This window comes from Centruroides sculpturatus, unplaced genomic scaffold, assembly GCF_000671375.1.
Source record: "Centruroides sculpturatus isolate CEXI.00-Female unplaced genomic scaffold, Cexi_2.0 scaffold339, whole genome shotgun sequence".
Taxonomy (NCBI): domain Eukaryota; kingdom Metazoa; phylum Arthropoda; class Arachnida; order Scorpiones; family Buthidae; genus Centruroides; species Centruroides sculpturatus.
Window position 1 is genome coordinate 464,364 of NW_019384539.1, and position 18,236 is coordinate 482,599.

At 27.6% G+C, this 18,236-nt stretch overlaps 1 protein-coding gene across 1 annotated transcript in view; it reads right to left on the reverse strand.

The window, feature by feature from the left end:
• The window catches only part of LOC111623336 (inositol-trisphosphate 3-kinase B-like), a 104,322-nt gene that overhangs the window by 6,200 nt on the left and 79,886 nt on the right, over positions 1-18,236 (reverse strand). The window contains exon 7 of the mRNA XM_023365872.1: positions 6,617-6,688. Within this exon, the coding sequence (XP_023221640.1) occupies positions 6,617-6,688 (72 nt within the window). The remainder of the gene's footprint in view (positions 1-6,616; positions 6,689-18,236) is intronic.

Sequence of the window (18,236 nt, forward strand, 5' to 3'; positions counted from 1 at the left end):
TATAACCTACCCTATTGTAAAACTTGCATCTCTTCAAATTATCTTTTAGAGATTACATATAAGTAATTTGCAATATGATAATTTTTATAAATTTATCATATTGCAATCTATTAAAAAGCTGATTAAATAACCTTAATTAGTCAATGTTCTTATTTCTGCTTATTCTGCATTTTTAAACAATGGCCAAACATACTATAATTCAATATTAAGAATTCCTGATGGTCTATAAACTAGGCTGAAAATGTTTGTTTGAAATTATATTGCTGTTTAAATGATGGTTTATTCTTTTAAACTAAACAACAGCATAGATATCATTTTAATAACCTTTATATTTTTCTTTCCAATATAAATATCTGTACAAAAAAATTATCAGTTTTGCAATGAAAATGCAAGGAATCTATTTGTTTTGCAAGAGTTTATTAAAACTGAATTTTTAAACTCTTTTATAGTATATATCATTCATTGTTTTAATAGGTAAAATATAAACAGCTTTTCACTAAATTTTATGAAGATTAAATAACTAAGAATCAAATAACTTTGCATATTTCAAAATAAAATTTTATTTTGCTGTTATATATATTTATACATAAACACTTTATTTTAATATTTAAATCCTATGTATGAAATAATAGCAACAAGAAAGATTAATAAATTATAGATAAAGGAGCACCCTATAGTAGAGCAGGTGCATATATCTAGGACAAGTGGCAGAATTAAGTATTGACAGATTTAAGTTGATATAGATCATAAAAGTTAATTTTCTGTTATAGATATGTTAATAAAAAGTTATTAACAAAATGAGGAAAAATCAACCTAAAAATTGATTCTCTCATTTTTTAATTAAAAGATTAGAAAACTATTCTTAATATATTGTAACTAAATTTAAAATATTCATCATATACCTTTTTATAATGCAAATTTGAAATGAATTAAAGAATGTTTTTATATATTTTAGAAATAAGGTAATTTAAAATTGTATAATTTCATATAAATGTTGAATAATAAATATTTATAACATCAAAACCTACAAATATATTATAAATTAATCTTGTATTTACATAAAACAACTACAGTAAAACCTCATTATTTCAATTTAGGAGAATTCAAAGTATCACGAAACTCGAAGTCAAATCTAGAGAATAGGATTTTGCATATATTTTAGTTTGGATAATTTGAAATAAGCATACAATGAAATTCAAAGTCATTATCTGGTCCAATCACCCATAAAAATATTGTTTAATTACAAATCTTCCATCATATTACATTTATAAAAAAGTTTCCATGCTCAAGTGGCAGTTTTGGTTTTGGTCTCACCAATTATGCAATGATGATTTATTGGACATCCGTTCAAGGACATTTGGACAACATACAGAGTTGATGATGACAAAAGAAATTTTTTTTATTTTTACGGAAGAAATCTGTTTGACATTTAATTATTTTGAATATTTTTTGCAAGAATCTATTGTTTCAATAATTTCAAGTCCATTAAATACATGTGACTATTCACAATAGAATGTACACTTATAGTTTTAGTTGTTAATAGAGCTTGTTTTCATCAAATCACATGATTTTTGTAACCTTCGTACTTATATCATAGTATTTGATTTATATAATAGAAGGGTTAGAAGTATGAAATAATCTAATAAACTTAATGTTTGTTGTTACTTTTTGTCTGGGAAATGCTGGATTACCTGCTAGTATTATATTATATTCTTTATTGTTTAATTTGTTAGACCAGTGTTCTGCAACTGGTGTGACATGAACTTTTACATATTCTATTAAAGTTTTATTTATATATTTTTATCACAGCCGTCATGTTTCTTATGCGTGTATTTCATTCACTGATGAAATAAGATGATGTTAAAGCAATAAACACGTATGTTGTCCCAGTACTCACTTATTCTTTTGGAGTTATACATTGGATTCACACAGATCTTGAGCAACTCCAAATGAAAACAAGAGCAACACTTACTAAGCATAAACATCGTCATCCTAAATCTGCCATAGAAAGATTAACCCTTCCACATAAAGATGGCAGATGTGGCCTGATCAACATAGTTAATCTCCACTACAAACAAATACAGACACTGCGAGAGTTTTTCTACAAAAAACAAGAAACATCACAATTATATAAAGCAGTAACTCTAGCAGACTCAAATAATGCACAATTAAACTTACACTCACATCATATGGACATAACACAACATATAAACAGCATAGACACCATTAAGCAATCGTGGGCTCGAAAGATACTCCATGGCAGACATCCCTATAACCTGGCCTAGAATTTTGTTTAAAAACTGTGCCAAATAGCTGATTAGCTCAGGGATGCCTCTTTGGAGAGATGAAGGTTCATGATTGCCATACAAGATCAGGTCATAAATACTAAAAACTACAGAAAACACATACTCAAAGATACAACACTCACAAATGACACATGCAGAAAATGTCACATCATGCCAGAAACTATACAACACATCACTTCTGGTTGCAAGCTCTTGGCACAGACAGATTACTTACATAGACACAATCAAGTAGCAAATATAATACACCAAGAGCTTGCAAAGAAACACAAATTGGCAGACATCCACGAACCATACTACAAGTATATTCCACAGACAGTATTGGAAAATAACACGCACAAAATGTATTACGACAGAGCCATAATCACAGATAAAACAATTTACCACAACAGACCAGACATCACACTCATTGACAAACACAATAAAATCACATACATTATAGACATATCTGTTCCAAACACTCACAATATACAAAACACGTGCACTGAAAAAATCAGGAAATACACAGAACTCACCCAGGAAATAAGGCATCTGTGGAGGATGGATAGGGTGCTTATTGTACTGTCATTCTCTCCTGTACAGGTGTGATACCACACACACCATACAAAAGCCTGGAAACATTACAATTGAATAGAAATACGTACATCACACTACAGAAGGCCACTATATTGAATACATGCTATATTGTTAGGAAATTCCTGAATACAGACACTGATACACTTATTTAATTTTTTTTTTTTTTGGTTGCTATGCCTTGACTCTGGTCTGGCATAGTACACAGCCACCAGTGTCAACCAAGTATAACCCTCTAAACCCAAAATAATAATAATAATATAAATAAACTGCAGGTATATCTCCAGCCGAGACAAAAGTACAGTTACGAACTAACAAAATTTTGAACTATCTGAGTTCGAATTAACAAGGATTTCCTGTAATACCTAGTTGATAAAAAAAATGTATTGCATAATTTTTTCATAAAACGCATATTTTTGCATAAAATTTAACACTATTTTGTTGTAGCATTTTATTAACATTTCTTCATTATCCAATTTGGTACTATTTCAGCCCTTTTTTAAAATACAGCACTCCAAAAATACTATGCGTTTTTTTTGTTATATCCCAAAAAAGGAAGTCCTTCACATACACAGAATTTAGCTTGTAAATTCAATTCTTGAATCAAATTTACAAGCTAAATTCGAATCTGAGTAAGAATAAATTCGAGTAAATTCGATTCTTGAATCGAATTTACTCGAATTTATTTTTACTCAGATTCAAGAATCGAGTAAATTCGATTCAAGAATCGAATTTACTCGAAGAATCGAATTTACTCGAATTTACGAGCTAAAACTGTGGGAACCCGATGAAGAGCCCAGAAGGGGTCGAAAACATTTGTTTTTGTACTTGTTAGTCGATCATACCACACCATAAATTGGTTCTGTGTATGTGATTGTTATATAAGTGTGGTGAGTAGTTAATTTTTATAAAGGAAATCCTTTTCTGAAGAGTCCACACTGAAGTAAATATTGTAGTCATTTCAATACTGTAAGCATTGAAACTGACACTAAGCATACAACTACCATTCTCCCTTGTATCACACACAATGGTCACAATCCTTTCGTATCACACTTGAATAACAAAACAGAAGATTGCTGACATTTTTTATATTCACTCTTTACTTTTTTTTATCTTTTTATTTGTATGATAAGAATATATTTTTAATACAATTTTCTTTATATTTTATGTAGCTGTATATTCTAATATTTCCATACTAAATTTATAATTTTTTTCATATACTTCCAATAAGATATATATCATAGATGTCACATAAATTGATTTGATTAGATTACAACTAAATTAATAAATCACAAAGTACTTTATATTTTAATATAAGAATTTATCAAAATATTACTAATGAAAGTATATATTAAATTTATAGTGAATTGAAAATTGGCATTTATTTTTATTATATTATCTTACTAAAAATATTAATTATTAGTGTTAGTGTAACATGAATATCTGTCAGCATAGAATGAATCAATTCAATTAAACATACAAAAAATTAAAGTGAATAGTTAAAAGTTAATGAGTTTGCTTTTGCTCAGTCTAAATGTTTAATTTTATTATAATTTAAACCAATTTCTACTTCTAATTTCCTACCTTATCCCTACCATTATTCCATTATCAGACTATTGATAAAAGTTTCATATTTCTGGCTTACTGTTTTTTGCCTGAAAGATCGGGCTAGAATTTGGCTAATTAAATGATTGTTTAATTAGCCAAATTCTAGCCCAATCTTTCAGGCGATCGTTGGTTATTTCATTTTATATACTCATTGGGCTATAAGATATTTATTACTGTTTTAATTTTCAAAAGAATATTTGTAATCCTTACATATAATTATTCCCATAATCTTGCTAACAAAATTAATCAAAATTGTATTATGTTCCATGATATTCACAATTTATTATTATTTGTGTTAGTGAAATTTAACATTTTGATGTATCCTGCATGGCTTATATCAATGGCTAGTGTTATGCTAGACCAATGTCAAGGCATAACTACATGAAAAATTGTTTTGTTTACATGCTGTTAATGTGTGTTTCTGTGTTTAATAATTTCCTGACTATATGATGTGTTTTGTATGGAAGCTTTCTGTAATGTGTATAACTTATCCATTCTCCACAAGCACTATTTAATGGTGAGTTCTGAATCTAGGAAAGGAATTAAACAATTTTGAAGTATTACAATGAAATATAAAACACAGTCAACCCCTGATTAAAACCTCTCAACTTGTGAAAACAAAAACTGGTATATTAAAAAGTACTTTTAAGTCCAAACAACTGGTTGCATTTGCTATCTGCATAGTACAACAAATGGCAAATATAATGCTGTAATGAGCAATAAATACACACTATATAACAATAACTTTTAGCTTAACAATAAGTCTAGTTTAACTCTAATTTGTGCTGTTACTATATAAAAATCAGCAATATAATTAACTTTTGATGATGCTGCTTGATTCAGAATTTTTATGGTAATTTAAAATTCACTGTAAAGTTAAAAGTGAATTAAATAAGGAAGGATAATAGAAATAAAATACATTCACACAAAGATTGCAATATATCTCAGTATGATTTTTGGTGACTGATTATTATTTGATGTTGACTGTCTTTGTAGTTTCTGCAAATCTTTGCATTAATAAAAAGTCATAATTAAATTATCCCTCTAAACAAAATCTTTCACTAGAATAGACTCAAATTTGACCAAAGGAACAGTAAAGATAACAAGTCTTGTGTCATGTCAAGATGACTTTTGATCTTGGTTTAGGTGCAGAGGTGACCTGCTTAAAGGTGAAAAAATGTAATGTGTAGGACCTCACACTTTCAGGAGCCTCTCAAATTTGGTAGGATATTAAACAGTGAAATCATCAAATTAGTAATTATTAAAAATATAATTCTATTAGTATCTACTGCATCTATATAAAATCATTTTCAAAGTTAAAATTGATCAAGAATTACCTCAACAATGAGTCAAGAGAAACTTCTTTCACATTCAATCTTGTCCATTGAAAAAATTTGCTGCAGAACTGGACTTTTCCTCTGTAATCAATAAATTCAGCACTACTAAAAGCAAGAGCAGTTCTGCAGGTAAATTTCTATAAACCTATTAAACTTTCCAATTCAATTGTATAACTATCATACACATTTTTATTACTTCATTGTAAATGTATAAAATAGCTACTGTCTGTTTATACATGAAAAGCATTCATATTATTGTAGACTTAAATAAATGTACTCTCAATCTCCATTGCTCTTTTAATGGGTCTCAAAAATAAATTTTTTATAGGGCAATCTCTGCTTAGATGTTTGAGTCTGACACTATTAGTTGCTATTAATTATATAAGCTAAACATTTTAAGCTAAACCTAATATATTTTTTAAACAAAGATTGGCTTGGTGATGTTTATTGGAACCAATGAATGTAGTCCCAGGTGACACATTGAATGTGTCACTGGAAACTAACTACAATGAAATGTATAAACAACACTTACATTCCATTCACAAGTAGAAGTAAATGGTCCATTCACATCTTTTGCTTTTGCCTGACATATCATCACATTTATTACGACAAAATAACATCTTGACATGACAATAGAGTAATTGAAAAACCATTTTTTTTAATATTGTGAAAAAAACCATCACAGATTATATGCAGAAACTTATAATCTGCACATCATAGTTAAATTTTTTAACATAATCCACCAATTACAGGCAGCAAATTGACAGTAAGTTTTAATTTTTATCAAATATTTACCTCATGATGTGCAAAAAATTCAGATATTTCTAATGTGGCTCTTAAACATCGAAGTCGTTGTAAGTATTGATCCTGAAAATAATAAATTCATAAATTCACTAATATAAAAAAAATACTACAAAAGTATTTTCTTCTTAAAAATTAATATGATGTAAACATGGCATAACCTATTCAACATTTCATAATCTTAAAGCCAAAAGCTACAATGAATTATACATACACAAATATGGAAATGAAAATTTTTTTCTTAACTATGTATTTCATTACACTACAATTATTAGTAGAAAAATTCATTTTTTTATTATTGAATTTAATATAACTAACAATTACCATCATCATAGTCATCCAATAAATCAAAATAAATTCTTAATGTTCTTTTTCTTAAATTGGTTTAAATCCCAGCAAAAGATTTTCAATTTAATTACCAGAGGATGATCGCATCTTTCACCCCATAGCCACTTACTTTCCCAGTTGACACATCGAATGGGTCACTAGAAACTAACTACAAATATTCACCATTGGTCAAGAATGGGAACATGGCAAAAAGAGGGCATTGAAATCAAGGGAGAGGACACCCAAAATAAAACAATAATATCAAAACCGACAATGGGAGTTTGCCGATTCATCTCCTTCAGAAAGGATATTCAAGTGTGTTCCCCCATTGCCAATCCTGCCTGCTGCTGTCATCCCCCAGACTGTAGCTGTTTTTTTGGACATTTGAAATTCTCCATCCAGGAGCCTGACAAACTTGAACTTTCCTACCCAGTTGCAACCAATCCATGACAGTCCGACAAAGTTCAAGAATCTACAGAACAAGATATTTATCGCATCGAGAGAGAGAGAGAGAGAGAGTTTATATCTACTATACTTAGTCTGATCAATTATGTTACACTATATCAGCTTTGTCCATTATGTTATGCTATGTATGCCTTATCCATTATATGAGTACAGTAGAGCCTCGAAAACTCGGCCTAATGTGGACCGAAGGGTGGCCGAGTTTGTGAAAATGCCGGGTTATCGGGAATGGGGTTAAAAAAAATAAGTATGAGTGTTTCCTCAGAAAATACTGTACTCGTACTTGTATGTATTGTTTACTTGAGAATACAACAGAGAATAAACTGCCCAAATACCCTTAAACAAAGGAAAAGTACGTCTTTTATGAAAGCATAGAGTCTTTACTACATGAAATTGAAAATTAATGAATACACTGTGTACAGTAATTTACCTGATAAGACAGACCTCAGAAAAATACTTTATGAGGCATAAAGCTGTCTTTATCATGAAAATTAATTAACTAAGGATTTTTTTGCCCTGCCAGGGTGTGCCCGAGTTATCCGGAGTGCCGGGTTATCGAGTGCCGAGTTTTCAAGACTCTACTGTATAAAAAAGCTACAGCAGAACTCTATGTTATTGTATGTATATGTGTAAATAGTTTACATAAATAAATGTGTATTATACTTCTATAATTGAGTTGTGGTGTGCACTCTTTTCCAACATGTTGTCTCTCAGACAGCCTCTATCCAATCGCCTACTAATGAATTTGAGTGCCTACAAAAGCAACCACTCACACAAAAAGTTTTCTGTGTCTGTCCAAAAGACACAGTGGTGTCAATCCTGATGACACAGTCATTGCAAATTGTTGACCCTTTGGTCCCATGGTGCTTAAGCATAGGGGCACTTCATGCATTGTCACATTTTCATGGCTTTATGACATTGCAAAACAATACTTTATAGTCATAATTTAAATTTTAATCATTTTAACTGAATTGAATTTTGTAAATAATTTCAGTCAACTATTTTAAAATATTGCAATATAATATAGAAAATAAATTATATTAGAGTACTTCAATTAAAATTAAGTTTATTATTTACATTTCAGATTCTTTTTACCCTCAAAAAAGTTTCTAAAATAATGTTTATTTCCAACAGAATATTTAGATATTGAAATCTACATTGAAAACTAGGAATATTAATTTCATAAAATCACTATAAAAAACTACTTTACTTTTGATTCCATAAAAATATTTCCAAAAGTTGGTTGAAAATCAAGATAAAAATTAATTTTGATGAATTTAAATTGAGTCTTGATTTTATATACACCAGGGGTCGGCAACCTATGACACGTGGGACAATTTTTAGCATCACTTTGATTGAATAGAAATTAGTAAAAATTATTTAAATTATTAATTTTTGAAGACCATTATAACCAGACCAATTTTGATACTATATATAAAAAAACTGGTAGCATCATAGCAGCACCCGGAATAACACTATAAATTTGGTTTGGCACAACACCACTGAAAGGTTGCCGACCTGATATACACCATGCTTATAAAATCCATGCACAACTTGGGCATATACATGATAAATGCACAGAATAAAAACACTTGAAAACTTGATTCTGAAATTTTGCAATTTATTTAGTTTGAGTAAATAAAATAATTTAAATTTCTTTTCAGGCACTACAGACGAATGAAAATGACAACAGTAGAAGAAAAGATTAACTACATGTTGACATAGTGTCATCATGTATGCAAATTTGCCTCTGCTAGTCACTTTCCAATGGTACATGAAGAGATAGGATTCCATCTGAGACTTTCACCAGTCTATGGATAGCAGATAAAGACACTATTGCATCTGTTCATGCTTGTCTCACAACAGCCCATCATGAACAGCTGTTCATGCACCCCAAAAGAATTCAATTAATAAGTGGGTGAAAAAAATGAGTTAAACTGTATCCACAAATGACAAATCTTAATCCAGGAAGACAAATGGAAAAATTAACTTGACAGATGCATTCTGAATGATGAAGTTATATTGAGAGTTAAAAGATAAAATTGTACTGCATTAAAATGTGGAAGATGAAGCTTTTAAATACAATTAACAATATTCTTCTATTATGATGCATTCAAAAATATCAAACTTTAGAATTAAACTAAAGGTTCATTAGTACCTTGTGTACATAAATGCTCTATTTCTTTTTATGATTTTAGATAGCTGCAATAGTTAGTTATATTATTTATTTCTCGTCACACACAAAATATATAACATTAGTAAANTATAAAAATATTAATTTATATTATTATAATTATTGCAACTGATTAAACTTCATTATTAGAGTAGTTTTTACTATTTCATAAATTATGTAAAAGTGTTGACACTGTTTTAAAGTAATTCCAAACATAATATTCATAATGCAGAATATTACTGTATCAGAATACATTTAAACTAATAAATTTTAAGAATATAATAAGATAAAAACAGTGCATATACAACATATATAAAATAGTCAACAAAAAAGATTTTTGATGTTAAAATGATCATTTTAGCACCAGAAAATAGATTTCTTTGTTGTCTGCTTTAATAATATAGAATAAACACACTAATTTTTGATATATGTAGAAAATTATATTTTCGTACCTGTATTAAATATGTATTACTGCATATACAAAGATTTTATTAAAATGCCTGATTTTGTTTTATAAATACAAAATTTTTGATATTTATAGCAGAGTAAAAATAATAATATATATATTAGTATCTAACAAGTTCAATAAAATTTATTTTTCTAGAAAAACATGTTAGAATTAGAACAAATTTATTTAAAACAAAAAACAGAAAACTTCGGCATCTAGAAATGAAAACAGGCTTTCCGCATTAACACTTATTTATAAACAATAACAATTCTTTAGATACATTCCAGATCACAAACAACATGCCAATAATAGAAAAGAAATTAAACATAAAAAATGAACTTAATTATCTACAAAAACAGTAAAAGTTTCTAAATTTTTTTTTCAAGCTATTTAAGGAAAGAGCTAAATATAGTAATGTTAAAACATACAAAAGAATAAAATTTGTTAAATATAAACTAGAAGATAATCTTATTCTAATATTTAACCTAAAATAAATTTATTTTAATATATTTTTTTATTTTTCTAATTATTCTCTCTATGACAAATTTTCATTCAAATCAAATTTTTTAAAGTTTATTATAGAAACTTCATTTATTCAAACCTCATTTAGGAAGTTCAGTTCAGTTATTTTTTGAACCAAAAAAAAAAAAATCAATTTTTTAAAAACTAAATTCCATTCTCCAGAGTCAGATGATATAACTGAGTTAATTACATTATTATGGCCCATAAATATGTTATAAAAAGAAAAATTGTCTGTAATAACAGACAAAAAAGTTTGTGCCAAACATAGAAAAGAATTTATTCCCTTTTTTTAGATATATTTAGAAAAATATTTTATAAACAATAAAATTTAGGCATTAACATTCATTTGTAAAACTTTAACAAAATTCTTCCAATTTTGAAATTTATTAAATTAATTTCCAATAAATCACAAATTAACAGCAACTATTAACATTTGTCTCTTAATAAATTATTAGAATATCTTAATCATTAAAGATTAGGATAAAATATTAAATTTTATGCAGTTATAAGACAAAAAAAAAATATATATATATATATAATCAAACACTTAATTCCCTCAAAAATTAATAAACCAGACATTACCGAGGACCTCTGAAAAAAGTCAGGTGATCCCTTTTGGCCTATAATGTGGCATATTATTATATGTCAAACAATATGAATTGTGTTATGTTTGTTTATTGATTTGTGTAGTCAGATATAAATATAATGTTGTATTATAAGTGTACATCTCACATGGTGCATAAATTTATATAAACAATACAAAATTAACATTAAAATATCAACAACATAGTTTACAATACTATTCAAAACAGATGTATGTCTATCAATATCTTTCATCCCTCATTTTTACATGTATATACGTATAAAAGTTATACATTGTATATATGATATACATTCACAATGTAAACATAACATCACAATAAAATTATGTAAAGAATCTAGACACCCACATTCGTTCTACCTTGCACACAGAATTGAAAACAAATATTGATCTTAATAAAATAAATTTAAATGGGTGAATGAATAGAATTAACTTTTGATATTCTTTACCAAATTCTACACCGTTTTTAAAATATTCTAAGAAAATGAATAAATAAATGTTATAATTTTATTTTAATCTTTACACAGATATTATTACATTAAAACATTAAATATATTTTCAATTATAAATTTATTTACTGTACATTGATGTTATATAATTGTTAATTGTTTATTTTTAAAAAAAGATAAATTTTAAGATAAAAGAATTCTCTTGATCTTAAAATTTACCTTTTTTAAAAATGGAAATTACAATACAATAAAATTGTGTAGGATTTTCATTTAAACATTTGATTTTCCTAGAATCTTGTTTATTCTCAAACTGGCATTCAAAATGCATTTTAGAAAATCTAGAAGGATAATTTATGAAGATAATTATAAGTAAACACAGGTGTTTAAATAAATAATGTAAGTTGAAGCTATTCATAGTTCTAATTTTAACTTTCATAGAAAGAACTGCTATATACTCATCACTAAATGGATCATCATCATCTAATTTAAAATATCTAAATAGATCATTCTTCTTCTTAATGCTCTTTTTTTTTAGAAGAGTAAGATTTAATTTGAATTTTTAAAATAAAATACTACAATACTACTTTAACAAATATAAATAATTTATTAAATCTATTCACACATCTTAAAAATTATTTATATCCTTGTGCATAGCTTTTCATCATTTTAGAATTCTATTGTTGTAATTTCTAACTAAAAATTCAATTAAAATTTTTGTTTTGGCTTAGCAGAACATTTCCTTTGTTTCCCCCAAATAAATAAGAATAATTTTCCTTTCCATTATTTAATTTTAATATTTCTTTTATCAAAATAACTGTTTTTATAATCTGCTATGCTACAGCATCAAATCAGCAACTATTCTGTATGTAATAACTTAGCAAAATAAATTTGCTGTACATTAATGATTTAAAAGAAATTAAATTCACTTCTTAAGAAGACCATCTGAACAGAAATGATAAAAATCAACAGTTCTGTACAATAAATGAAATAAACTAAGGACAAAACTAATATTAAGTTAACAAACTAAACTTTATAAAATATACATAATGTAATTAATGCTACATGTTATCATATTCAATTTATATAACTATTTTGAAAAAAAGAATTTGTATTTTAATATTTGTGTACAAAAGTCTTCTAAAATATTACATTATTTTGCTTATATTTGAGTTAATTTTATTTAAATGCCTTTATTCTCTTATATCATGAAAGATATATGGAAGTAAGAGGGATGAACTAAAAATCCATACATGAGAAACAAATAAGCACAACTCCAAACATGAGAGATCGAAACTTAATTCAAATTTATTTAATCACAGAAAAAAGTTTGCAAGTAGCACAAGTAGAGATGAGATTTTATGTTTGGCATTAGTGAAAAGTTTAAAAAATTTCCACAAAACTCAGTTTTTTTTTTCCAATCTGAGTTTTGAGCGTGATTGATTTTACTCACATTTTGATAAAATTTTTTGTTTCAGATGAGCTTAAAACCTTTCTATAGGCCATATTGAGGCATATTGAGTGGATTTTCTTCTTTCTTTACCTAATTAATATTCAAATTTTTAGTTTTAAGACAATAATGGCTGCACAGTGATATAATATGCCATCAGGTCAGATGTTATAATGATCATTAAGTAATTTTTGCCAATAAATGGCTTCAATTTAGATTAAATACATTCAGTCAACTATGTTTTCACATCTGGGACAGAATTTGTAGGCACAAAATAAGGTTCCAATTGGCTTTTCTCACTGATCATTTGAAACAAAAGTTTTATTTGTTTCAAAGTTTCAAAAAGTGTTATTGGTACTTATATATTTTATTTCACATGACATTTTCTTTATTTCATGTGTAGAATCCAGTTGTAGCTAAAGTTTTAAACACAGAATAAGATTCATTGTCATAAATAATGTAACAAATTGAATTTTCAAGCAGTTTTACAATCATGATCTCCAATCTTTTAGTTTGTTGTTACAATGGTTTACTACTGATTTTTGGAGTGTCAACTTGCTGATAATGTTTAAAGTATCAGAAGACTTACATTAAAAAATATAATAATTTTTTTCAGTGTCTATTCTTTACATCCTTTTTACATTCCAACTCAGAAGTAACAGCAAAACTGGCTCAACAATATAACTAAATTAAACCATATGCCTCTGTGTCCTTACCTTATAGTTTAGTATTTAAAATGTCTATTCAGACTTACATTATATGCAGGTATCTGGAAAATATAAGTACAAGTGAAAAATAAAAATTGTTTTTTCTGATAGGCTTTCTTAAATTTTGTTGAACAAAGACATTGGTATAGTAAGTCCTGTTAATAAAATAAGTCCAAATAGACATTTTAAATACTAAAATATAACTAAATCCTCAATAAAACTGCAAACTTAGATTATTAAAAAATTACACAAGTTAAAAATGATCAAAATGTTGACCTTTTATTGTAGAATTCAACACTTTTACAATAAAACATTGATAAAATTTTTCACAATATCTACTGTGTCTTCTAGCCATAACATTTAACTGCTTGAAGTCTTCTGGTGGTTCTTTTGGGTAATCATAATTATTTGAATAAATAACATAGCTATTTGCTGATAATACTTTACATTTACTGACTGATTTCATTTCTCTTGCAAAAGAAAAAACTTTCATATTCCTGAGCAAGTTTTATGCTCAATTTTGTCCATGTGTTTTCAAAACTATGAATCACTTTTTTGAGCATCTTTTTGGTGATTCTACAGGATCCTGCAGTTATACTTGTTATTTGGTCCCTCTTCAGTCTTTTCACTCCATCATAAACAGTATAAACAGTTTGGCAATCAATTCCAAAAGATTCACAACACTAAAAATCTGGTTTACTAGAGCACTTCTATTAGCATTATGAAAACTGAGCTATCAAACTTCATTCAATATTGTCATTGTTGAACTTTTGCATGTCATGAACATGAAATTTCTTATGCAAATGCATGTCATCTTCACTTACCAATTCACTAATGGTTAATTTATAAACATTCTGGCATTATAGCACTTTGAACTTCGTGTATGAGATTTCAGTGCAAACCACTTGTAAGAAGAAATGATATGCTGTACAAAACTTGCATTTACAATACAAATTTTAAAAATACCAGTTGATATATTATATATACATAGTAATCAGCAAAAACTTCAATTAACTAATTAAAATTAGGACCATAATATGCTGATTGTGCTCAAATATATAACAGAATATATTTTGTAAATTCACTTAGTTTACATCTGAAAACATATTTCAACTACACATGCTTTAAAATAAACTCATCACATTTTTGGAAACTAATATATGTGGTTTCTTTGAAAACTTTTAATGGATATTCATTTATTAGAAATTAATCTAATTTGCAGAAGATTTTAAAATTTTCAAATCTTTGGTCTTTTAATGAAAATAAACTCTTCACATAACCTCCCCATCATATTATTGCTGTCCACAGGTGGGAATCATTAATTTCTGCCCACCTGTGGACAGCAATTAACTTCATAGGTATGAGAATATGTTTGTAACTACAATTTAAAATCAGTATATAACCTACCCTATTGTAAAACTTGCATCTCTTCAAATTATCTTTTAGAGATTACATATAAGTAATTTGCAATATGATAATTTTTATAAATTTATCATATTGCAATCTATTAAAAAGCTGATTAAATAACCTTAATTAGTCAATGTTCTTATTTCTGCTTATTCTGCATTTTTAAACAATGGCCAAACATACTATAATTCAATATTAAGAATTCCTGATGGTCTATAAACTAGGCTGAAAATGTTTGTTTGAAATTATATTGCTGTTTAAATGATGGTTTATTCTTTTAAACTAAACAACAGCATAGATATCATTTTAATAACCTTTATATTTTTCTTTCCAATATAAATATCTGTACAAAAAAATTATCAGTTTTGCAATGAAAATGCAAGGAATCTATTTGTTTTGCAAGAGTTTATTAAAACTGAATTTTTAAACTCTTTTATAGTATATATCATTCATTGTTTTAATAGGTAAAATATAAACAGCTTTTCACTAAATTTTATGAAGATTAAATAACTAAGAATCAAATAACTTTGCATATTTCAAAATAAAATTTTATTTTGCTGTTATATATATTTATACATAAACACTTTATTTTAATATTTAAATCCTATGTATGAAATAATAGCAACAAGAAAGATTAATAAATTATAGATAAAGGAGCACCCTATAGTAGAGCAGGTGCATATATCTAGGACAAGTGGCAGAATTAAGTATTGACAGATTTAAGTTGATATAGATCATAAAAGTTAATTTTCTGTTATAGATATGTTAATAAAAAGTTATTAACAAAATGAGGAAAAATCAACCTAAAAATTGATTCTCTCATTTTTTAATTAAAAGATTAGAAAACTATTCTTAATATATTGTAACTAAATTTAAAATATTCATCATATACCTTTTTATAATGCAAATTTGAAATGAATTAAAGAATGTTTTTATATATTTTAGAAATAAGGTAATTTAAAATTGTATAATTTCATATAAATGTTGAATAATAAATATTTATAACATCAAAACCTACAAATATATTATAAATTAATCTTGTATTTACATAAAACAACTACAGTAAAACCTCATTATTTCAATTTAGGAGAATTCAAAGTATCACGAAACTCGAAGTCAAATCTAGAGAATAGGATTTTGCATATATTTTAGTTTGGATAATTTGAAATAAGCATACAATGAAATTCAAAGTCATTATCTGGTCCAATCACCCATAAAAATATTGTTTAATTACAAATCTTCCATCATATTACATTTATAAAAAAGTTTCCATGCTCAAGTGGCAGTTTTGGTTTTGGTCTCACCAATTATGCAATGATGATTTATTGGACATCCGTTCAAGGACATTTGGACAACATACAGAGTTGATGATGACAAAAGAAATTTTTTTTATTTTTACGGAAGAAATCTGTTTGACATTTAATTATTTTGAATATTTTTTGCAAGAATCTATTGTTTCAATAATTTCAAGTCCATTAAATACATGTGACTATTCACAATAGAATGTACACTTATAGTTTTAGTTGTTAATAGAGCTTGTTTTCATCAAATCACATGATTTTTGTAACCTTCGTACTTATATCATAGTATTTGATTTATATAATAGAAGGGTTAGAAGTATGAAATAATCTAATAAACTTAATGTTTGTTGTTACTTTTTGTCTGGGAAATGCTGGATTACCTGCTAGTATTATATTATATTCTTTATTGTTTAATTTGTTAGACCAGTGTTCTGCAACTGGTGTGACATGAACTTTTACATATTCTATTAAAGTTTTATTTATATATTTTTATCACAGCCGTCATGTTTCTTATGCGTGTATTTCATTCACTGATGAAATAAGATGATGTTAAAGCAATAAACACGTATGTTGTCCCAGTAATCACTTATTCTTTTGGAGTTATACATTGGATTCACACAGATCTTGAGCAACTCCAAATGAAAACAAGAGCAACACTTACTAAGCATAAACATCGTCATCCTAAATCTGCCATAGAAAGATTAACCCTTCCACATAAAGATGGCAGATGTGGCCTGATCAACATAGTTAATCTCCACTACAAACAAATACAGACACTGCGAGAGTTTTTCTACAAAAAACAAGAAACATCACAATTATATAAAGCAGTAACTCTAGCAGACTCAAATAATGCACAATTAAACTTACACTCACATCATATGGACATAACACAACATATAAACAGCATAGACACCATTAAGCAATCGTGGGCTCGAAAGATACTCCATGGCAGACATCCCTATAACCTGGCCTAGAATTTTGTTTAAAAACTGTGCCAAATAGCTGATTAGCTCAGGGATGCCTCTTTGGAGAGATGAAGGTTCATGATTGCCATACAAGATCAGGTCATAAATACTAAAAACTACAGAAAACACATACTCAAAGATACAACACTCACAAATGACACATGCAGAAAATGTCACATCATGCCAGAAACTATACAACACATCACTTCTGGTTGCAAGCTCTTGGCACAGACAGATTACTTNAACTACAGAAAACACATACTCAAAGATACAACACTCACAAATGACACATGCAGAAAATGTCACATCATGCCAGAAACTATACAACACATCACTTCTGGTTGCAAGCTCTTGGCACAGACAGATTATTTACACAGACATAGTCAAGTAGCAAATACATCAAGAGCTTGCAAACAAACACAAATTATTAGACACTCATGAACCATACTACAAATACATTTCACAGACAGTATTTGAAAGCAACACATACAAAATGTACTATGACAGAGCCATAATCACAGATAAAACAATTTACTACAACAGACCAGACATCACACTCATTGACAAACACAATAAAATCACATACATTATAGACATATCTGTTCCAAACACTCACAATATACAAAACACGTGCACTGAAAAAATCAGGAAATACACAGAACTCACCCAGGAAATAAGGCATCTGTGGAGGATGGATAGGGTGCTTATTGTACTGTCATTCTCTCCTGTACAGGTGTGATACCACACACACCATACAAAAGCCTGGAAACATTACAATTGAATAGAAATACGTACATCACACTAC